At 47.4% G+C, this 23,663-nt stretch overlaps 1 protein-coding gene across 2 annotated transcripts in view; it reads right to left on the bottom strand.

Annotated features, from left to right (window-relative positions):
* The window catches only part of IGF2R (insulin like growth factor 2 receptor), a 79,694-nt gene that overhangs the window by 32,145 nt on the left and 23,886 nt on the right, over nt 1-23,663 (bottom strand). Inside the window, exons 3-12 of one of the 2 annotated variants that reach the window (XM_080941859.1) lie at nt 18,936-19,060; nt 17,731-17,829; nt 15,569-15,701; nt 13,496-13,625; nt 11,079-11,184; nt 7,206-7,368; nt 6,887-7,052; nt 5,961-6,064; nt 2,812-2,976; nt 450-590 (exon numbers count right to left, since the gene is read on the bottom strand). In XM_080941859.1, the coding sequence (XP_080797985.1) occupies nt 450-590; nt 2,812-2,976; nt 5,961-6,064; nt 6,887-7,052; nt 7,206-7,368; nt 11,079-11,184; nt 13,496-13,625; nt 15,569-15,701; nt 17,731-17,829; nt 18,936-19,060 (1,332 nt within the window). Of the gene's footprint in view, nt 1-449; nt 591-2,811; nt 2,977-5,960; nt 6,065-6,886; nt 7,053-7,205; nt 7,369-11,078; nt 11,185-13,495; nt 13,626-15,568; nt 15,702-17,730; nt 17,830-18,292; nt 18,422-18,935; nt 19,061-23,663 lie in introns of those variants that run through there. The other variant, XM_080941860.1, reaches the window with a different exon arrangement.

Genomic DNA, 23,663 nt, shown 5'->3' with positions numbered 1-23,663 from the left:
CAGCAAGACAAGAACAGACTTCAGTTACTCGGAGACACATCTCTAGTTCTGAATGCCAGGGTAATCCCTAAAATCTAACCAAGTCTCACTGATTTCTTGTGACATACAAGACCAACAGTGACAGCAAGAACACCCAGACATTCTGTTCCCCCTAAGTATCTGACCAGGGGCTGCTGAAAATTCACAATTAGTTTTACAAGTTTGAAGAATTCTTCAAATGTCTACAAAATGAAGACAGGTATCGTTGAGCATTTTCCAACATGGTTCTTTCTGCCTAGTTACACCTCTGCTAACCTCAGGACTTAGAGTACGCTGGCTCTGACACTGAAACTTCAAAATGCCTTATCGTCCTTAGTATTTACCCAAAGGCAGGACGCTTAAGCAAACCACATTTTAAGACTCCCCCGAGGAAGCAGCTGGAGAAGCAACTCCCCTCTGATGTAACTCACCCACAGCACACACAGCAGCATCTTCAGGACAGTTCTTGGCCTTTCCCTTCTGCAGCACCCGATGACAGACGTTGATGAAGAAATACTTCTTTTCTGATTCAACCTGGCTGCTATCCACTGCTTCCCAATTCTGTTCTAATTCTGCAATCAAACCCAAAGTCCTTTAGCCAAAGACAGTGACTTTTTCTGTGGTCACTCGAAACAGTGACTAAGCCAAGGTCAGACAATCTCTAGTACTCCACAGAAAGTCATGGCATCTCCACTTTTCCATGAATGTGTCAGAAACAGACCACTCCCTAAAATGTCTTCTGCAGAAACCACATACTTCTCCCATACCCTACAGTACAGAACCAAAGATTGAACAACATGAGAAGGCCAGTTGCTGTCCTGAGCCTAGTGAAAAAGCACGAGTCACATGCTGGGCTTCAGCTTCCACAAGCTCCTTTGCAACTAAGAAAGTGTCTACCTCTTCTACACAGTCTGGGTCACAGAAGGTAAGGACAGATCTTGATGGACTCTGTGTGTGTGTGTGTGTGTGTGTGTGTGTGTGTGTGTGTGTGTGTGTGCGTGCATGTGTGTGTTGGGGTGAGGACTACAACTGGGTGTTAAGAGTATTAGGCAAAGAAGGGAATAGTCATGGGAATGTGCCTACCATCTCATAAACTGGCCCTGAAGGACACACAAAGACACACATTCTGAAATGATCCCTTGGGAAGTTGGTAACCAGCAGTAAAACCCTACAGCTTGCCAGTAACAACACACAATGTTTTTGGAAAGCTAACTTACCAAGTCCACACATAGCCTACAGATACACTTTGAGAGACATCATGTGTGCCCTAGTTCCCCCCAAAGCACTGGGCATTGGCTGGAGGGGGTGGGCTGCAATCTCCAGGGTGGAACTTTCTGAACTCTCAGCTCACAACATCCTGAGATATCTGGATGGAAATGCTACAAAAACACTCCAGATTCCTCAAAAGACAGACTGTGGCATAGTCTGTTGTGCATTAATGCACCTCCGTATCATCCCTCAAGATCCCAGTTTGTACCTTGTAACACATGAATACTTAAAACTTTAAAAAAAAAAAAAAGTGTTTCTCTGCTTTCTAATGGCAGCTGCAATGTGATCAGCCATTCACGTTCCTTGTTGTCAGGACTTCCTTGCTGTGGTGGACTGTATCCCTTCTTAAACTGTAAGCAACGCATCCCCTTTCTTTTAAAAACAAAACAAAATCAAAACCAGAAAATGCTGCGCTACTGTGTGTGACTCAGAAGTGCACACGCGAGCTGAAGGGGACGGTGCTGGCTGGAGTCCTCCCACCATGGTCCTGGCTCCTTTTAAGATGCTAGGGCCTGGACAGCTTTCTGTAGCCCACATTGGCTAAAGCCACACAAGTCTTAGCACGGCTCTATTCCAGAGATTAGAACGTCTTCCACACTGTAAAAACCCAACCTTTCATTAGCACATATACACAAGATTTGACCCCAGCTTCCTGAAGCTATTTTAACTCCTACAGAAATTTCCTGTGTTCCTACAGCTTCCAGGATGCTTACCTAGTAAACCATGAAGATGACTTACTGCTAAAGCAATTAGCTAACAGAGATCATTTACTGCAGACCTTGATCTTGTCTTAAACCAGACATACTGGAGATGTTCCCCAATAGTACTTTCCAGAAAGACATCCAAAGACAATGGGACAGACAGTTACAGCTGGTACTGACGCAAATCATTCTGACTGAGGGGAAGCAAGACTCCTATAAACCGATTCATATCAATCTCTTCTATTTTCGGCAAGATGCCACCCACTTAGGCAGTGTGACATGTGGGCTCTCAGCAGTGGTCAGTCACCCAGCACCTTCAATAAACACATGCTCTACCAGTTTCTGCAATGAACCCCTCACACTGGCACACACTGTATTCACCAGGCCACCCATGCTGGACAACCCTCCTAGGGCTACAGAGCAGGGTGATCCCCTTTCAGTGGCAGTAAAGAGGCAGCCATATGAAAGGACAGAAGCTCAGGGTGTAGACAAACAGAGACCTGGCTCCAACAACCTCCTCGGTTATGATCCCAAAAGGTTGCTGGAGAAACTGTCTTTAAGCACCGTGCACAAGACCTATTATAGCAGGTCCTGGAAGTTCTAACTCAACCAGTGGGGTGAGCCAAGACAGCTCAAATAAAAAAGTGAGGCTCAGATGCAAGTAGTTCACCTCCTAATTCAGTGTTCCTCTTATTTTATACTATGGCTAGAAGGGAAAGGGGTCCATGACTCGGCTGACAATTCAAATTGTTTCCCCAAACCATTGGGATCAACTATCTCCTGTGAGCACGGTGACTACTGCTCCCAGAAAGGTAAGCAATACCTGAGTGACGAGCCAACACAGACAGGTCGTAACGTTTCTTGCCGTCGATGGCCCCACAGAGGAGATCTTCCTTTTCTTTGACACAGGCGTATTTAGTGTCCCACGTGAAGAAGTAGGTGCAGTCCACCTCACCAGTGAACACAGGCTCTCCTCTCCCGTCTTGATCTACATATGCAAAGCCACAAGAAAGCACACAACCTGGTGATATGACCCAAACCCAGGAACTACTGAAGAGTCAAAAAAGAAGCAGAAAGCAGGATCAAGGCCAGCTGTCCAGAGAGCGTCTTAGTGCAGTGATGCTCTAAGTACCTCAGGGCGGAGGTGGAGAGAGCGAGGGTCATGGGGCACAGTGAACGTTTTGCTGCTGCGGGCTGCAATCACATGGCAAAGGGCTCCCCAGGATTATAAAAAGAAGAGTACAGAAACCAGAACCCCAGTTCCAAGAGTATAGACTAACAAGTGAGCAAGACCTGAGGTTTCCAACACCTACACCAGGGAGGCAAAAGCACAGAGCAGTTCCTTGTTCAGCTAGAGGAAGGCAGGATCTCACATTCCTTCACAAGGGTAGGGGCACACTCCCAACGCTGGCTGCACCCACACTCCCAACCTTTCAGTGTATGTATCTGAAGGACCCTACTAGAGCCAACACCACGTCCTCCTCCACCCACAGAGGCCCCATACATTGCCCAGAACAGCACAGCCCTGCTCCTCACTGGCCACTTTTCCCTGGCCTGGAAACCCTATCCCTCGGCCTTTCCCGGTGGTGGCCACTGGCACAAAGCTGCCCTTTTTTCCGCCGATGGTGGTTTCATAATCCCAGCCGGCTGCACCTCCCATGTGTCTGCCTGTATCCTTGAGGTGTGTCTGAACAGTTTCATGTTCTAAAGAAAGGGGAAATTAGGTTTTATAGCCAAAAGCAAATGAGTTCTCAAGTGTAATTTCTGAAAAGTCTTGAACTAAATCACTAGGATTGGAAGACCAAAAGCAAACCTATCCCAAGTGGAATCTGAGCCAGACAGTAACACAGTTAAAAGCAAAACAAATGTGGAAAACCATTAATGATTGAATGATTGCATTACAGCCATGGTTCTCAGCCTTCCTAATGCTGAAACCCCTTAATATCATTCCTCATGTTTTAACCCCCAACCATAAAATTATTCCGTTGCTGTTTCATAACTATAATCTCGCTGCTGCTATAAATGTAACCTAAGTTATGTGATATGTGACCCCTATGGAAGAGACATGACACACAAGTTGAGAACCACCATTAAAAGAGGCAGCTGTGTCAAATTTATTATAATGTCCCTCCTACCTGCATATCTGAAAACTTTTGTAGTAAAAAGGAAAGACGAAAAACAATGGGCCTTTAGCATTCAATTCCAATCTTAACTCACTGGACTTTAGCTCCACATTGTCATGGTCTCCACAGTAAGTCTTTCAATCTTTCATCCTCTTATCTGTCCTCTTCTAGCTTATCAAATCCACCTTCCCAGCTCTAGTAAAAGCCCTGAACAAAACTACAGGAAGCAAAGCTGAGTCACAAGAGACTTGGGGAGTCACAGCCCCTGACGGTATAACTCAAGCAGCAAGAGAGGCCAGACCAGAGAAACTGGCACCCAGCCTGGTGTCTGCTGGCTTAGCACACAGAAGCAACAGCAAGCTTCAAGGCTCAGGGACCAGGGACAGAACAGGATCCAGAATTCTGAGCAAGTTGCCTAAGGCCCATTCCAAAGAAATGAGCAGAAGGAAAATGGATCTGGGTGTGGGGAGGCTCCCAACAACCAGTCTATTTTCTTACTCTGCCAGAGGCACATCCCAGCCATACAGAGATGGCTTCATCATCTTCACCAGAGATGGGAGTAAGCTTCCCTGAAGTACATGAGCTTCACCAGCTTATAGGTCATCTTGCAGCTGAAGCAACAACCTCTCCTCTGGACATCTGTCCCTTGGCTATCCCAGAACCAGCTACACCCCCTGTCCTACAACCCCACTGACCTGGATGACCTAGAGCCTTCAGATAACAGACTCTGCCGTCAGTGCTTCAACTTTAGCACTTTACCCTATACTTAGCCATAAAAAAACCTTATCTCTGTTTCCCGTCAGTGAACTCCCAAGGAACCATCTGTCACCACCAGGCCCCTGTGGAGAGTGCCTTAGCAAACAGGCATGAAAGCATTCAAGCTCTGGAAGTGATAAGAAAGAGCCAATGAAAGGTATCTGTGGAAAAAGAAGGCGTCAGTAAGTCAGAAGTCACAGCCCTCAGGGCCCGCTGAGCTCCCTAGCCCAGCTTCATACCTCTGCTTAAAAACTAGCAAGTTTATGAGAACTTAACTCCAGGCACAGTGGTTGCTTCCAGATCCTACTATGAATCACACAGGAACTGGACCATAATCAAACCGTCTAAGGCTGACCATAGAAACATACAAAACAAACACACAAGGGCAACAGCCATGAGAGCTTGGGCCATTGCATACAGATGAGAAAAGAAACCAGGCCCAGCCATAGAATGAGAACCTAGTGCAGAAGCAAGTCAGCCGGGGGGTGCCTGAGGTAGAGCCAGAGCTTAAACAAGACAGATCTCTAATGATAGACAGGACTTTATCATCTCTCTACAGGTACCAGGAATGCCTAATATCAGGACATGAAGAGCAGACAAGCCGATGACTCAGGGGTGCCTCTAGTCACCCAAAGGGAGTCGTGACTTCAGCCTGGACTCTTCCAGTGATACCCCAAGATTCCCAAATTCAAACTCTTTCAGTCTGAAAAGATTGTTAAATGAAAACGTGGACACACTTGAAGCTGCTGAACGAAGCTGAAGCCACCTCTGCTGGGCCTCCCTCCTCTGCTGAGTGTGCCTGTAGCAGAGTCCAAGACACAAACTCTCCCAGCAAACCAAGGCTGGGCACATTCCCAAAACTAACATGGAGAGCAGAGAAAGATGGAAACAGGATGTATGTATGCATCCTGGAGGGGGAGGGAAGGGGGGGATTACTGCAACAGAAAACCCTGGAGACTGAGGGTGGCCAGGCCCAAAAGCACTCGGTTAACTCCCTCGTCAGCACACTACTTCCAAGAAAAGACACCTGGGTGAACACACAGCCACTAACTCCAAGCAGGGGTGCACAGCACACACTCTCACACACACTCACCTGCGGTTTTGTTGCACTCAAAGTTTATGACAGTCATCCGCTGGAAGCCAGAGCTGCACTCGTCACCTCCAGAATAGATTAGGGTGAGGTCTCCATCTGAGTACCTAGGTTATGAGCATACAGTGTTTTAGAGAGCCAAGAAAGAAACGTGAAGTTTAAGAAACTGCTTTGTTAAGCCCTTTGCATACCACCCACAAATCACTACTGACATGAAACAGCAGGCTCTACAGCCAGCTGGGCAAGCGCCCTGCGGAAATGAGTTCCAAATGTTCAGGCTGCTGGCCCCTTGCTGTAAAGTAGGAACGGCCTGGAGGGAGGGCAGCCGCTTTTGCTGGCAAGCAGAGAGCTGCTCTTGCTGTCACTCTGGGACTTTATACAACATAAATAATACCCACTCGTCAGACAGCCTGGCTAGCAACGTCCAAAACCACCATCTATAAGATTTGGTGTAAGACTCAATTTCAGAAAACTGCATCTTTCTGCTTTTGTGAAGCCAACTACCAACTTAAGGTTCTAAAAATTAAAGTAGGGTTTTAGCTATTTGGACTTGTGTATAATGCTAATGGTATTTCAGATTCCCAAACTGCCAGAAGAGACATAAGAAAGAGGAAAGGGGGGCTGGGAGGGGGGATGGGACTGAGAGAGGGAGAAAGAACACAAAGACAACAGCCACATAAACTGTAAACTACCTAAATCCCCTAGAATGTTCTTAGAAACAATACACTTACAAACCAACAGTCCTAACAGATGTGCACTTATCAGGGTCAGGAAACCATCCAACTGCTCAGGGACAAATGGCAACTTGCCAAAGAGCACAGGAAGCCGTGCTAGGCTCAGCTCTCTTGTGCTCAGGGAAAATGGGAAGAGGAAGAGGAGGGCAGAACCATGGCTCACAAATACACACAATGCATTTGACTATCACCTACCGGAGCGTCTGGTTCTGGTGTCTTCCTGCTATTTTGACTAGAGTGGAATCCGTCTTTTTCTCTTGACAAACAGCAGCCTCTTTGTTATTACAGAGTGAGACCTTTGTGTCCCCACAGACATTCATAAAAAACATATATTCTTTTCCATCAGAAACATAGGGGGACCCTACAGAAAGCACAAACCATCAGAGCGTGTTTGTTCACCCATCAGAAAGTGTAGTGATTCTTTTAGTCAAACCAAAGCCTACCTCTCCCCTCTCCCAGCTAGGTTCTTCCTATAAAGCATGGAAGAGAAGAAAGAGAGGGGTCCACAACCTACCTCCATGTTGGGCCAAGGGACTAAGGTCAATAGAGATATCATGCTGCTCACTGCTGAGGGAGCAGGTTTCACTCTCCAAGTAATCTCTGTGGCAGGCATACTCGGTGATCCATTCAACCTCATAGCGACAGTTGGACTTGGCAGTGAGTTTAGGAATGGTGCCCTACAGGGAGCAATGTGAAAAGGATGCAGTCAGAGTTTTAGATACAATTGATACATACTTCCCATATTCTGGGAAAGCCTAAAGACAAGCTGTTAGAACTTTATATGTACCTGCATGGGTGTATACATGTGTGCTGTTCCAGAGCAGGGGGTGGGAGAGCATGTATGTGTGCGGGTGCACTCACCAATGTGTATGACATATATGTGTGCAGATGCACTCACCCATGTATATAAGCCACATGTCAACCTCAGATGTGTTCCTCTAGTATTTCCCAGCTTGTTTCTGATTGTTTTGTTGTTGTTGTTGTTGTTGCTGCTGTTGTTTTGGTGTGGGTTTTTTTGCAGGCAGAGTCTACACACTGAACCTGGAGAGAGCTGCTTCTCCTAGACCCAAGGATCCCCGATCCTAACACACCCCACTCCCAGCACTGAGGTTACAGACATGGGGTTCTGGGGTTCAAACTAAGATCCTCATGCACAGAAAGCAGTTTGGTGGCTGAGCCATCTCACCATAATCTATAACTTGCTTTCACTCTTTTCCTCCACTGGACTTATAACAGTACTTAGTTGTAACCCTACACTCTTTGTGGTCACCCTGAGTAACACCAGCTTCACTTATCAAGCCCACTCTGAACTGTGTCACTGGAGAATCAACACGACCCTGGCAAGCACTACAGGTGGCTCCGAACTGAGGAATACTGCCATGCAAGAGCACCGCCATCCACTGCCTTCTCTGAGCCCAGCATGGACACGCATACCCATCGCACCAGCACCTGAGAACCTAGCTCTGTAGGTTTGAGGTATGCCTGAGCTGATCTACATAGCAAGACCCTCTCAAAAGAACAAAATGTGGGCTATCACGTTAGCTCAGTCACAGAAATGTCTGCTGGGTAAACATGGAGTTGAATGCCCACACCCATGTAACAAGTTGTGTGTGATAGCACACACCCTGGACACACAGTGCTGAGGAAGCATCCCTGAGCCTCAGTGGCTGGCTAACCTGGATGAATCTGGCAAGCCTCAGGTCCCAGTGAGAGACCCTTTCTTGAAATAGCAGGGTAGACAGCAACTGAAGAACAATACACACACACACTCACACACACACACACACACACACACACACACACACACACACACACACACAGAGTTCTTCTGCAGAAAGTGGGATGGTTCCTGCTGCTAAGAGCTTGGCAGATGATCTGAGCTCTGTCTCAGGTCACCCATGGTAGAGAACCAATCTGTCCTGACTTCCCCATATACACCCTGACACATGCATGTGCAAACAAACAAGTGTAACTTCATTGATTCTTTAAAGAAGCTGTTCCAGATGAAGTTAAGATTTCTCCAATTCAGCAAATGGACTCTGCCATCTTTTTTTTTTTTTTTTTTTTTTTTGGACTCTGCCATCTTGTTCTTCAATCTTTGGTGGGAACTGCAGAGGAAGCCAGCAGGTTTCCAGCTCGTGAGTCAGTGTCTCCCTTTTAACCCTTGGAGAAACTAAGCCACTGGGCTGAGGACCAGGAAGCGGTCCTGCTTCTAGGCACCTAAATTCCCTCAGTATTTTCTTCTCCCCTGCTAGAGGCCGGTCACGGTTCATAGCGGATGACACAATTAGCTGGCAGAGCTGCAGGCCCAGCCCTCCTCTGCTTGACTAAAACGTGATGCTTCTTCCCAGCATGAGTCTCAGTACAGCCTGCCAAGGAGCTGCAAATCTGAGTGGTGAGGTCAACACCAGAGACCTACACACTACACAGCTTCGTGCATGGCCAGAAAGCAGACTCAAGTGGTGTGCATGTTGTGAGGAGGGAGAGAATTAATTGGCTGTTAATAGGCAAAAAGCATTCCTAGGGGAGAGATGGAAATTTTCTACAAGTAAATTGTGATACAAATTAAGCAAAAATGCTAGGACCCACCACTGACTTGTACAACAAAACTGGTGGATTTTGCAATACATAAAAACACAAGCACACACTCTGTCCAGGTAGCAGCTTGAAGAAGAACCTCAAGTCCCACAAACAGCACCAAGAAATGCCTTGGGGCTCTTGGAAGAAAGAGACAAGCAGATTTCTGGTATTTAATCATTCTGGTAGAAACTGTTTCTTACCAAACACGGGGGGGAAAAAGACCCAAACTGCTGCCTAGAGCAGCTTACCAGGATGAGATTCCATGTGATACAACTGCAAAGTATACATGAAGCCTTGCATACATGTATGTGTACATTAGGTCACATACACGTCCATCAGACAGTACCCATCTACCTGACAGGGATGCAAGGTGAGCATCAATTTGGTTGTATCCCCATGACCTCCACACATGTACCAAACAGGTCAGTGACTGACCTAAAATCAGAGTAAACTCCATGTATATTCAGAAAAAAAAAAAAAAAAATCAGAGGTCTTATCTCTACTACAAAAGGGCTCGTACACATGAAAACAAACAAAGCTCTTCCTTTTCTCACTTGATTGGCTAACGAGCCTGGACAGGGACCTGTGATGACTACTCAAGTGACTCATGACATTCTGAGGTGTGGTGAACACTTAGGTCAAAAGAAAGACATAAAATGGAGGCCTGACTGTCACTAGCCTGACACCAAGATGTGCTGATGTGAATGAAGGCCTTGAGTGTAATCAGCAGTACCCTGGGAGCAAGTGACCCAGAACGCTCAGAAGCCGGGGCCAGAGGATCTACAAAGAAAAATCTAGGCTCCAGGAACACGCATTTACTCTAACAAGAGACCCTTTTGGTGACCATGTCTCCCAGCAGATATCCTGCCAATGGCCTGGCTCTGACCTTTGTGGGTGTTGAGTGTCCAGCATGCTGGCCAAGCACAACTGAGGCTGTACCAGTTAGCCTCGACGCTCTCAAGGGACATCTGCAGTGGAGCCAGCATCCCCTCAATGACTTCCCCAACCCTGGATGTGGACACAAGGGTTGGCTGTGCACTGGGACATCAGATTTGCCACCTGCTTGGTGCCACTACCTCTAGCAATGGTCCCTGAGTAAAATCCGCCTCTGGATATTGGTGGTGCCACTTAGAGGTGGACTGTTAGGTTGTTAGATTTATTTCAGATGAGTAATCCCCCCTTATTATGTATGGACAATAAACTATGCATTTAAAACAGAAAACTTACTGTCTGTCTCCAACACTTAAAAGCAACTCCCAGCAAAGCAGATGCTGGCATGCCCAAGGCCCTGGCTCTCAACCCCAGCCACAAGCATGTAAATAAATGAAATGAAAATTAAAGTAGCAGAGAGAGTGGTCAATCTGCCTATAGCTGTGAGTAAGAGGAATGGCAGACAGGAAATGACATGGGAGGGGTAAAATGGTAGACAGGACTGATTTTCTCCCTGTGGGAATCCCAAGCTGCAAGGCTGGGAAGATTGCTCAGTCTGTAATGCTATTGCCATTCAATTCTGATCTCCAGAACCCACTCTTTATAAAGCCAGACACAGGGGAAGCACAGACACTGTAGTGCACCGCTGGAATCCCAGCAGCAGGAAGGCACAGACAGGCCGATCCCTGAGGCTGAGGCTCACTGACCAGATCAGCCAGCATAACTGGTTTGGGAACCTGAGGAATGACATCCTAGGTTTCTTCTGGTCTTCACGTGTATCTATCTACACACCAACTAAACTCATACATACATATCACTTGGGGGAAATCTGGCTGAGGATCACATCTTTAAAGTCACTTAGGGACAAGCCACTTACCTCTCTCCTCTCTGATGGGCACACAAATGTTACTGTCACTGCAGGGCTGTGACCATTACAGAAGTCTGGCTTTTCTCCCTCTTCCTTCACATAAGTCAGAACAAGCCTGCAGAAAAGCCATGTGGAGAAGTTACATTACATCCATGTAGGTTACATTCTAACTGATGCACTGCCCTGCACTGGCACCCGAGGGGTAGGGTGGAGTAGCAGAGGAACAAAACAGCCATGCTCCCATGTTTTCACAAGAACATAATATGAACTTCAGTGCATCTTCCTGCTGACAGTCAATAAAGCATGATCAGTCTGCAAACTAAAACCACCAAAGGGAGCTGACTGCATAACGGAATTATTTTTTAAGGGAGCTAATAAAACAAGACCAACATAGCTGAGGAGACGTAACGCAATTTTTGCCCACACAGACCTCCCTTTAACATCTAAGTACAAACTAAAGAGCTTTGTGTAACCTGTCAGCCAGTGCTTGCCTGGTCAAGATGGCAGACACAACTGCCACAGGCTAGGACTGCTGCTCCCAAATCCCAACCCATGCCCCCGCCAGGAAGCATCAATACCAGTCACTAGCTCCTGCTTCACCTGCGGGATGCGTACCTGTCTCCCATATACCACCACACGTGTGCTGACAAGAGACAAGCCGCACTAAGCCTCGAACCCTACATTTCCCTGAACCCTCGGCCTCCACCTTGGACCCTCCATCACCAACTTGTGGCTCTCGACAATCCCTCCCAACTACACTGGTGCAGCCTTGATGAATATGCCCCAACAGAAACTACTGGACCAGAGGCACACAAAGAAGTTCACAAACAGGACCTTCATAAGCCAGTTCTATTGTTGGTGAGAAGATGGGAACACAGACCAGAGAAGACTGGGTAGACATAGAGAGAAGATGGCCACTAACAAGACGATGTCACACAAGAAACCAACCTGTCTGGAACCGGGCCTTAGTCTCTGAAATTGCAGCTGAGGAAACAAACTGCTGTTGTTCAAAGGCCCGTAGTATTTAAAGGCTTACAGCATTGTGAGCATGTTAATACAGACACAAAAAACACCCAGCATCTTCACAATTCCAACCCTGCTCCAGTAGTGTCCTCACAAGTCTGCAATCTAGTACTGCATCAGTTCCTACAACCACCACAGGGCAATCAGAGGCAGTTGGGACAGCCCGAAAAGACAGGAGCCTAACTGTCCTACGAGAGGCTCCACCTAACAGCCAATGGGAAGATATACAGAAACTCACACCCAAACATTAGATGGAGTCTTACGGAAAAGTTGGGGGATTGAAGTACCCAAAAGGGACAGGTACTTCACAAGAAGGTCAACAGAGTCAACTAACCTGGACCCTTCAGAGCTCCCAGAGACTGAGTGCCAACAAAAGAGCAAACACAGGCTGAACCTAGGCCCCCTGCACATGTGCAGCAGAGGAGTAGCTTGGTCTTCATGCAGGTTCCCCAAACAACTGCTGCAGGGGTTGTCCTTCAACCGTTGCCTGCCTGTGAATCCCATGCCCCTAAAAGGACAGCTTTGCCTGGCCTCAGTGGGAGAGGATGCACTTAGCCCCACAGCAACTTGATGTGCAGGACTGGGGGTGGGGGAGCGGAGAACACCCAGAAGAGAACTTCCCCTTCTCAAAAGAAAGGGGAAAAAGAAAATGGGGGAAGACTTGAGTGAAGAAGTCTGGTACTGGGAGAAGAGGAGGAGCTGATATTGAGTTGTAAAGTGAATAAATGAATTTAGTTTAAAAAAGTTTTAGTCTATGCAGGAACAGGGTGGGGGAGGGGGAGGGATGGCACAGGAACTTGTATATATATATAAAAAAAAAAAACTGGTGGGAGATAGTGCACGTATGCCCCAGCTAGAAAGAAACCACATTGCTGGAAGGCCACCAGCAAACTGCCACACCTATGTCTCCTAAAGAAAGGTCACAGACAACCAGCAAGTGATATAAAACGAAAAAATGAGCAGGATCAAGAACTCCAAGCCACTTGGAGTTAAACAAAACTGTCTCACAAAACCAAATTAATGTTCCCGAATAAATAAAGCAAGTGAGCAACAGGGAACCAACTTAAGACCGGACAAGGACCAGTAAGCCGGCTGGAAATGGAACACGATTCCCTCCCAAGCTCCTAGAAGTCAAGTTCTTTATTTGTATTTACCAGTATTAATTTACCAATTATTAATTACACAAAACAATGGGTCTCTCTCAAAATGATGTTTACACACACACACACACACACACACACACACACACACACACACACACACGCTCGCACAAAGAAATCTTTGATCATGCTAGCACCCCCATTACCAACCTCCCACTCCCTTCTCTACTCTATTAGTCCCACTAAAGGGCAGGCTCTCTTGCTGAGGACCTGAATTAGCCACCAAGGTGGCCACAGACTGACCTGTCCTTGTTCAATAGCTTTAGCCCTTCTTTGGGCCGGCCAACATCGAATGCTTGGTTCCCCTTCAGCAGACAGGCAGCGGTACCAGCAGGGCAGACTCTCAGCTGTGTGCTGGGGTCCCGAAGGGAGTCTACAAAACATCACAAAGGATTTTTAAAGCACAAGTAGCATCACGTGAATCCTTGGGTCCAGTCTCTTAAACAAACAAACAGCTTTGCACAATTTCCGTCTATCGTGTTCTGAGGCTCTGCATGAGACAACCACACTTCCACGTAGCATGTGGGGCACCAGGTACCACTCTACCCTGGCATATAAGAGGCCCAGCTCACAGACATCCCTTTGTCACCTGTGTTTGAAAAATGTTCACATCAGCCCTTGAGTCTAACTTTAGCACTATCCCTTTAAGTTGGAGATATTAGGGACAAGTTGAAGGATTCTTACTTATGTCAATGGAAAGAAACCATAGACAGGTCTGGGCTGGCATCCCAAAGGATGACTCCCTCCCTTCTCCCCCAACTAGACATTTTACTCCTCCACTAGATGCTTCTTCTTCCCCAGCCCAAAGCTCCAAGAAACTTGAGAATGATTAGGGCCGTGAGACTGAACCACTGAAGCAGCAATAGGCCAGAGCCATGTAAGGCACATCCCCAGGACTCAAAGCCACCTCAGTGGGTGGAAGCGGTGCCCTGCCTCCTGCCAGCCCTCCAAAAACTCAGATCCAGCCACTTGCTTCCACACACAGCAGTGGTCATGTGAGGCTCCTGCACCACAGGACCTGATGGCAGAGAGACTGCCTGATCCCAAAGGAGGAGGAAAGGCAAGTACCAAATCCACAAGACAGGAAGTAGCAGCCTCAGGTTTGAAGTACATAGGAGGTGTTAGGGGTACCTTCCACGTCAGTTTGGGGCTCTGAGCAATTTCCTGGGGCTGAAGAATGAGCAGTGGAAGCCCCCTTTAAAGACCATAAATGCCAACTGCTCCCAAACTGCCCAAAAATTGGCAACGGGGGTTTAAAATATTTAATGAATTAAAACAAGCCTCCAAAGGATTTGTTTTTAAAGAAAAGAAATGCATTTTCCAAATCAAATTTAAGGACTAGAAATCTCGATGTCTTCCAAATTGAAACAGCAAATTATTGCAGAAGTTTATAACCAAACTTAAGTTACTGTAACCCTACATGAAAAACCTGAAATTACCACTGGTCACTGGTAGCTCTGGGTGGAGTGTAATTATTATTTTTTAGCTGTTAATTAGGATATACAAGCAAGATGGAATGTGTATGCACATAATATAAAGAACTATAGGTGGGCTACATACCTACCACCATAAGTATCATATACTGAACTGCCTTTTATTCTTCCAATTTTTTTCTTAGACCAACATCTCATATGTATTGAGAAAGAGACATAGGAAAACATGCTCTACTTCTTTCTTTTGTAAATTTCCTCAATTGGTGCTACAATGTCTGTAGGGCATGATGGCAGCTAGCTCAGCAGAAAGACCAGTGCTGAGTCCTTGAAGGAAGCACAGGAACTAGGGAGGTCAGAATGTAATAAATCAATACATAGTAAAACTGTACCAACTCTTCTAAGATACAGACCTTCATTTACAGCTTCTGGTTACCAAGGAGAGATATGCTGGCCTATCACATAGTTCTACAGAGAAAACCAGAGAGCACAGCCCACCCCGAGCACACACCACAACCACGTTCTTGGAGCCTTTGTCATCCCTCAGCCCTTTTATCCAGCCTCCAACTCAAAGCCAAAAGGCTTTGGTAAACACAGCAAAGTGAAGCAGAGTTCACCATGGAGCCCCCAAATCTCAGAATATCCAGCAGAGGAAACGAAGGTTTTCCAATAATCTGGCAGAGAAAACCTCCAACAATAACTTGAGTAGAATTTGTAGAGTTGGTGGAAGGAAAGGATCAGATTTGCTGAGGGAGACAAATGCAGCTCTCCAGAGAACCACTTTCAGGACAAAAGCTTTCTCAGAGATCTAATGAGGATGTGCATGTCAAAGGGGTCAGGATAGGCACTGACTATACCCCACCCTTCTTCCTAAACCAACTCTTACCTATGTCTCTACACACGTTGATGAACAGAGTCGTGTCAGGATCAGAATCATCTACCAGGTAGCCACCGTTTAGCTTGATCAGTGGATTTAAATCATGTTTTTGTAACTTGTCATCAAATACATAGCATGGCACCTGAGGAAACAGAAAAAGTGAGCTACTTCCTTCATCCCACAACTCAGGGACACTAGACCACAAACTTGTGATAGACATACAAACAGTAATTTCTGTCCCTTATGTATAGAATAAACATGTCTCTGTCGGGCGTCTTGGTGCAAGCCTTTAATCCCAGCACTCAGGAGGCAGAGGTAGGAGGAGCTCTGTGAGTACAAGGTCAACCTAGTTTACACAGCAAGTTGCCAGGCCAGCCAGGTTGAGAGTCCCCATCTCAAAAACCAGTTCAGCACTCCATACCATTTCCACGGTCTCTCTCCCCTTCTTAAGGCTGTATGTCTGCAGTCACCTCCTTCTACCTATGGTCACTCTTCCCTGTCCTAGACCAGTTCCTTCAGCTACGAACATCCACTGACCTACAAGGATCTTTTCTAGTTCCTGAATCTCCCTCAGCTATCTTCTCATCTCTGCAGCTTAGAGAAAAATCTCCTCTTCCTAACACTGTTATATCTGGGTACCTGTCCCTCATCACAACAAAGCCATACCTGCCAGCTGATGATGCCTGTTGCCAGATCATCTCCTAGGCTTGCCCTGGACTCATGACCATAGCCTAAAGCCCTTCATTCTCCTTTCCTTTGGATTTCTGTCCAGAGACACCTGGTTTCCTGCTGCCTCACCTGCATCCTGGAAATATCCTCATCACCCTTATGATTCTAAATGCAGAGGTTGCTCTGGTAGGAAGGCACCTGGCCACACAAGCCTGAAGACCTGAATTTAAAAGGTAGGAGGTGAGAACCAACTCCTCTGATCTCCACATGTGCACCATGACACATGCACCCAGACGTATTGTGCACACACAATAAACAAAATTCAAGTTAATAATTAATACAGAAATGCTCCCAAATTTACATCTGATCCCAGTGCTTTGTTGGGGGGGGGGTCATCCCTGGCTACCCTTGTGAAGGGTTCAAATACTTGCCAGATGACACAGATCAAAAGGATCTTACCACACCACCACCACTGCTGCCTGGACACGGAAATCATTTCAAAGTACCGAAGTACTCTTAGGGTTTCTCCCAACAGCATGCTCTCCTCCATCTCAGTCAATGGGGATAGGGGACCCCAAGTAACCTGGGGTCAAAACCATGACATCTGACTATGGCCCACATCCTATCATAGCTGGTTCTGTATATCTTCAAAGTCAGTCTTTCATGTCTTCACTTCCTGTCACCTCCACCTGAGTCACCTTTGTCCAAACTATCAGAATCCAACAACCATCTATGGGTCCCCCAATTCCAGCTTTCATCCCCCTCCTAGCTCATGATTTTACAACCACATAATCAATCTTTCAAAAACCAGAACATTCATTCCCTGCTTTAAAAGGTCCTTACTACACAGGAGGCAAAAGCCAAACTCTACAGGGCTGCCAGCTTCCTCCACAAAACCAAACAGCCTCCCTGACTCACGCTAGGGGTGGAGTGACCTGTGACAGGAAGGAGCAGGCAGAGAACTTCTGTTCAGAAACTTCTGTTCTGGAACTACCTAGGCTACAGGAGACTCTGGCAATGAAAATTGGCAGAAAAAGAATCATCACAGTGAGATATTTCATGGAAGGACGTGGTTACAGAGGAAGATGGAGTAGTCAGGTTCCTGAGGGCCCAAGGAGTACAGGACAAAATCTGAAGACAAAACAGACTATGTTGTGCTGTATGCACCATAAGCTGGCCTAGAAGTTTTTAACAATTAAATATCATAATATCTCATCAAATGGAACCTTACATCCACAGAAACAAACTTTCACTTCAAAAGACTATCCTAAGTAATTCAAATCTTTCCCTCTCAAAGTCACAATGTTCCGAGAGGTTTTAATTGTCTATATTTTTTCCTTTTATTGAAGATAATTTTCTTTCGGGATACGTTCTGGTTATGGTTTTCCTCTCCCAGTCCTCCAAAACCCTCCCCACTTCCTCTCCATGAGAACCCACAGCCTTTCTGTCTTTCAGACTCTCCAGAGTAGATTTCATGACCAAATAGTCTCAAATCCCATTACCTCCTTATCAGCTTTAAATATGTCTTTCTTGCAGGCTGCAGAAGTCCTCCATTCAAAGTAATGCACACAGTCGGTGGCAGTTACAAATTCAGGAGTTCCCTATTTAAAAAGAAAGAATATTAACATACCACTCAATAATATAAGTTTGTTTTTAAACTTAAAACACTGTAAAAAAGGTACTGAAAATAAGGGAACACCAAGAGGAAACATAGCTGCCTTACTTCAACAAGTTTACCAAGAATGTCCCCCAAACAGAGAAGCCAGGAGATCAGAGTCTCCAGACATCCTGTCTAACTTCCCAGCTGCCCCAATTCCACAAGCAGAGTAAACTCATGGGAAATTATCCTTCGCCTTCTTCTCAAGAGCCAAATGGTCTCTGAACCAAAAAACAGTAAAATCAGAGCCAGAAAGTATGACTTCATACATCCTGTAGGGAGGCCCCTGAGGGCCATGAACATCTGAGCCTGGGTAGACTCACTAGATCCTGCCCCCAGACAGCCCCTTCTGGCAACCAGACCAGTTAACTCTAGGCAACTCCTGCACCGAAATAATTAACTTCTACCTTCCCCAGCCCATGAGAAAGACCAAGGTGTTCAAGTCCTGTTTCTCCTACAGTGAATACCAAGTTGTTAAGAACAATCAACAGCAGTAAGTCAGCAGCTAGCTTGCTCTGTAACATGACCTCCATGGTTCCTGCTGCCACAAATAGATTTTAAAAATCCCAATTTGCACAATAGTGTGGTGACAGGTTGGTCTAAAATTAACGTTCTCCCTAACTCAAGTTTCACTCCAACTCTGACCATCTCTAAGATCCATTTAGTTGTGGTTCTGTATGGTAGTGTGATGTAAATATAAAGCGTGTGTTGTGTGTGTGTGTGTGTGTGTGTGTGTGTGTGTGTGAGAGAGAGAGAGAGAGAGAGAGAGAGTGTGTGTGTGTGTGTGTGTCTGTGTGTCTGTGTGTCTGTGTGGGGGTAGGGGAAAAGACTGAGGGAGAGGGAGAGAGGAACACAGGAAGAGGGGGAGAGGGGAGAGAAGGAAAGAGGCAGAAGGGGGAGGGAGAGGAGAAAGGGAGGGAGAGAAAGAGAGAGAGGGGTAGAGAAAAAGGAAAATTTGGCTATTTATTCTTCCAGGATCGGAATTCCTCTAACAAGAACACCAAAAGAGTGAGTGTTCTCAACAAGGAGCATGAGAAGGGTCCCACTTACCAGGGTCTTCCCGCACAGAAATGTAATGCTAGTCTGGATTTTGTGCTGTGAATCTGAAGGCCGGCAGCCCGTAGTGGTGTTGAATTCCAAGAGTGATCTGGCTGAACTTCTCAGGAGTGAGTCACCTGTTTGGAGAGGTTAAGAATGAACAAACATAAAGGCACGTAGGCTCTTTTCTCACTAGGCAAGCCAGGAATGTTAAACACGCGGGGTTGTCTCTTCAAAAGGAGAGTAGATAATCTTTTTTCAGCCCAGAAGGCTCAGAGCAGGGGTGGTTAATAACCTGGTGACCTCTGTGTTATCTCTGTATCATCAGGCCACAGCAGCTGCTCCAGAACCTTCCCATGAGCCTTCTTCCTAAACCTATAGAATCTATCTATATGGAAGGCATCACTTGAACCTTACAAAAGATTCAATGTAGTTATAAGTAAAGATTTATTGTATACATGGGACTGAGTTAATTAAAATTGGGTAACTTTTTTTTTCAAATTGTGCTTTGCTTAAATGTGCCTAAAATAAACTGTAAGAGTCTCAAATTTTGAACTGGCAACTGAGTGGTGTTGAAGAAAACTGCCTACTTATCTCCTGTAAAACTTTCCTTTTGGTGGCTTGGTGGTCATGAAAACCTCCATAGGAAGGGTACTGCACACTTTGTATTTAAGCAATGAAGAGACCAAGGGAAGTCTCTGTCTCTCTCTCTGTGTCTCTCTCTCCCTCCCTCTCTCTCTCCCTCTCTCTCTCTCTCCCTCCCTCTCTCTCTCCCTCCCTCTCTCTCCCTCCCTCCCTCTCTCTCTCTCCCTCTCTCTCTCTCCCTCCCTCTCTCTCCCTCCCTCTCTCTTTCCCTCCCTCTCTCTTTCCCTCCCTCCCTCTCTCCCTCCCTCCCTCTCTCTCTCTCCCTCCCTCCCTCTCTCTCTCCCTCCCTCTCTCTCCCTCCCTCTCTCTCTCCCTCCCTCTCTCTCCCTCCCTCTCTCTCCCTCCCTCTCTCTCTCCCTCCCTCTCTCTCCCTCCCTCTCTCTCTCCCTCCCTCTCTCTCTCCCTCCCTCCCTCCCTCCCTCCCTCCCTCTCTCTCTCCCTCCCTCCCTCCCTCTGTGAGTTTAGGGCCAGCAAGGGCTACTCAATCAGATAAGTGCTTTAAAAAATGGTACATAACCATAATATCTGCTCCTCAAGTCTGTCTGCCTGAAATATGTGGTCTCTGGTGTTCCTCCAAATCTTTCCAACCTACTCGGCAGGCAATTTATAGAAACACTTCCAGGGCTGTACGGCCATCAAAAACACAGGCTGGAGCAAGAGGAGGAGCCAGAGCACCGCGAGGTTGGGCTGGGCAGAGTGAGGATTAAGTGACACAGTTGGGTTGGGGCGGAACTTAATAATCTCCACCCCCTGCCGAGGCTCCAACAGTATATCTATCCCTCCTTGCTCTAGCGGGCAGCAAGAAGCACAGCACCGCCAGTCGCCACGCAGACACTCTGGGAAGCAGAGGTAAGCTAGGGTTTCGCGCGCGTAAAGCGCCGCACAGCAAGGCGAGGGGAGTATTCTGTACGTGAGGATAGGATTCGGTGCAAGCACAGGATTCCACACGCGAGAGGATGATTCCGCGAAGGGAAAGCTCCACGGAAGCGGAGGGCTCTGCGCGAGGTGAGGGTTCCACATGATCAGGCAGCTCGAGAGCTCTAGCCAAGAGTTCCAGGCTGCGCAAAGATTCCCATGAGCGATATTAAGCGCTAGGGTGAAGGTTTCCGGGCTGTGTGAGGACTCAGCACTAGGGTGCCCCGCTGCTTGCGAGGGTTCCGAACTACACGAGGATCAGCAAAGAGCTGTGCTGCCGCCATGCCGCGTCAGCAAGAGGAGAGGGGAGGGGAGGGTCCTGCGCGGGCGCCAGCTGCACGCTGGGGGAGGACTCAAGAGGGCTACGGGCGATCCAGAGCACGAGATTGCCCAAGGGGAGGGTGGGTTCTACTCCCGGATGCTGTGCTAGGGAACCACGCCGCTAGAGGTGGGGGGGGGGGGGTCGGAGGTCTGCACGATCGGTGTTGCGGGCAAGGGGAGAGTTCAGAAGATTCCTCGGCACGGCGCTAGCCAGGGTTCCGCGCTGTCCGAGGGTTCCCGGATTTTAGAGCGATTCCGGTGGTTGTACCGTGATTCTGGCTTGTTGTGCGAGGGGAAGGGAAGGGGGTTCCGAGCTATCCAGAGGGTACAAAGCTACAAGAGGGGAGGGTTAGGAGGGGTTTGCGGCACTGCGCGAACCAGGGTGCCGCGCTGCGCGAGGGTTCGGAGGATTTTAGCGCTATTCCGGTGCGACTCGGGTTATACCGTGATGCATTAGGGGAGGTGAAGAAACGGGAAGGTTCGGAGGGTGTAGAGAGTTTGGATGGTTCCGAGCTATCTTGAGGGCGCAAAACTGCACAGGGGTAGGATTCGAAAGGCTCTGTGATCAAAGTCGCAAACTCAAAAATGCCGCGTTGCAGGAGAAGCGCGTTGCAGGAGAGGCGCACTCAAAAGTGCCGCGTTGCAGGAGGGAGGGCAGGGTTTGGAGGGTTTGGCGCTATCCTGGCTATGCGTGAGGGTACCACGCTGTTACACAAGAATAGGGTTCCTCATTGGCCACACTAATGAAGGTGCCCACTAGGAAACAGGAGGGGAGAGAAGGGTTCAAAGGGCTCTGCGCTATCTCAGGGGCGCATGAAGGTGCTACATTCTGTACAAGGAGCGTATTCAAAGGGTTCGACCTCGGCGCATTTCAAGGGAAGGGTTCAGGTTTCATGTTATCGGTCGCCGAGTTGTGCTAGGGTTTAGCATAAATCTGGGCAGGGGGCTGTACATTTGATGCAATCAAGTTAGCCATTGCACTAAGGAGTGCCTTTAACCCAAGGCTTGTCTGAGCTGCAGACAATGGGCTAATGGAAGATGGATCTGTCCCGTCATACCCGTACTCTTGACCTCCCAGTGACATTTGTCAGCCTATGCCTGGGTCCACCCATTTCCTCTAATCTAGTCTCGAATATAATCATAATGGTCCCATTTTCATAACGTGGAGATTCAAAGGCCTTCTGCCTTTGTCACCGGGACCAATTATTATCCTCTCACTCCCACCACCCACGTGCTGCACCACCCATTCCGGTCTCAAGGCTATCACTGAGTGACTATTAGAAACAACCCACCAGTTCTCATCACAACACTCCTATTCTCAGTTACTAAAAGCCTAGCTGTTCTCAGCACCTGGTCCAAAACCCTGGAAAATCTGCCAGGCCATTTTTTCCACCTCCCCTGTTGTACAGGCTGGTTTTGTGTCACCTTCACACAAGCTAGAGTAACTCGAGGAGGAGGAGCCTCAATTGAGGAAATGCCTCCATGAGATCCAGATGTATGTCATTTTCTCATTTAGTAATCAATGGGGAAGAGCCCAGCCCATTGTGGGTAGTGCCTTCTCTGGGTTGGTTGGTGGTCCTGGGTTCTATAAAAAAGCAGGCTGAGCAAGCCATGAGTAGCAAGCCAGTAAGCAGCACTCCATGACCTCTGCTTCAGCTCCAGGTTCTGGCCCTGCTTGAACTATGATGTGGAAGTGTAAGCCAAATAGGCCCTTTTCTCCCCAGTTTGCTTTTGGTCACGGTGTTTCATCCCAGCAGAAACCTAGAGTAAGACACTATCCTACCCTCCCCCTACCTTGTCCTACCCTCCCCCTACTGATGCCCCTTTCCCTGATACCCAAATGTCTCAGATCTATCCCACTCCTCCCCAACACCTAAATGGTGGTCCCCAAAAAAGTCATTTTACTTGCCCCTACCACCACAAAATTAAATGTTAACACCTGTCTACCTTTCTAGGCTCAAGGTTCTCCCACAGTTCTATTCCATACTCCTAAGCCCCACCTCTAAGCCCATAATATATACACTTTCCAGTTCCAATCAATCACTGAGGAATAATCACCAACTTCTTTGTCCACCCCCTTCCCACATACGCCAGATGCCCCTGAGTGCATTCCAAGTTCTGCTTTTCCTGGACTCAATTCAAAAAGACCTATAGCTGGCCCTGGGCCCAGTACAGCTTTCCCAGAAACACTTGATATCCTTGGTTACAAGGAACATTCCAGCCCTTCCCTCTGGTCCAGATGAGCATATCATCTGCAAAACTATACCTCCTGGGTTTATCTGCCTCACAGGCCCAGGTCCCTCCCCCATGCCTGAAACCCCCTGTTAACCTTCCAGTCTGGAGCCTTCTTCCACTTCCACCCTCCTGTGACTGAATAATTACCAAATTAATGTGGACAGCCTTACTCTCCTATGGGTCACCCAGTTCCTGAATCCCAATCAATCATGATCTCAACAAGAGCCCTGCAATTTTTCATTCCAATGGTATTGGCACCTGGGCCCTCATTTTGCTAGCCCTAGAGCATGGACAGAGGCACCCACAAAGGGACAAGGAGTTGAGTCCCATACAGGAAGTTCTTGCCTTTTCAGCTGTCTAACCAAGTTCCTTCAACAAAGGCTCCAAGTTTTTATTGCCAAGAGGGTCACCAAACTCTTCATGGCCAAAGGGTACCAGCCCTTATACAACCTGGAAGGTTAATGTGCCCCCACCCCCTGAGACCATCACAGACCTCTAGATTCTAAGGCCTAGAAGAAAGCAGTCTCCCAGAAATGTTGTCCCTCTGCCTCAGGATGTTGGGTAATGCCCTCAAGTCATGAGGAATTGAGTCAGGCTGTTCTGGGAGATAACCCAGCCTCACCT

The sequence above is a fragment of the Micromys minutus genome (genome assembly GCF_963924665.1).
Source record: "Micromys minutus genome assembly, chromosome: 30".
Lineage (NCBI taxonomy): Eukaryota > Metazoa > Chordata > Mammalia > Rodentia > Muridae > Micromys > Micromys minutus.
This window is presented reverse-complemented; position numbering and strand designations above follow the sequence as displayed.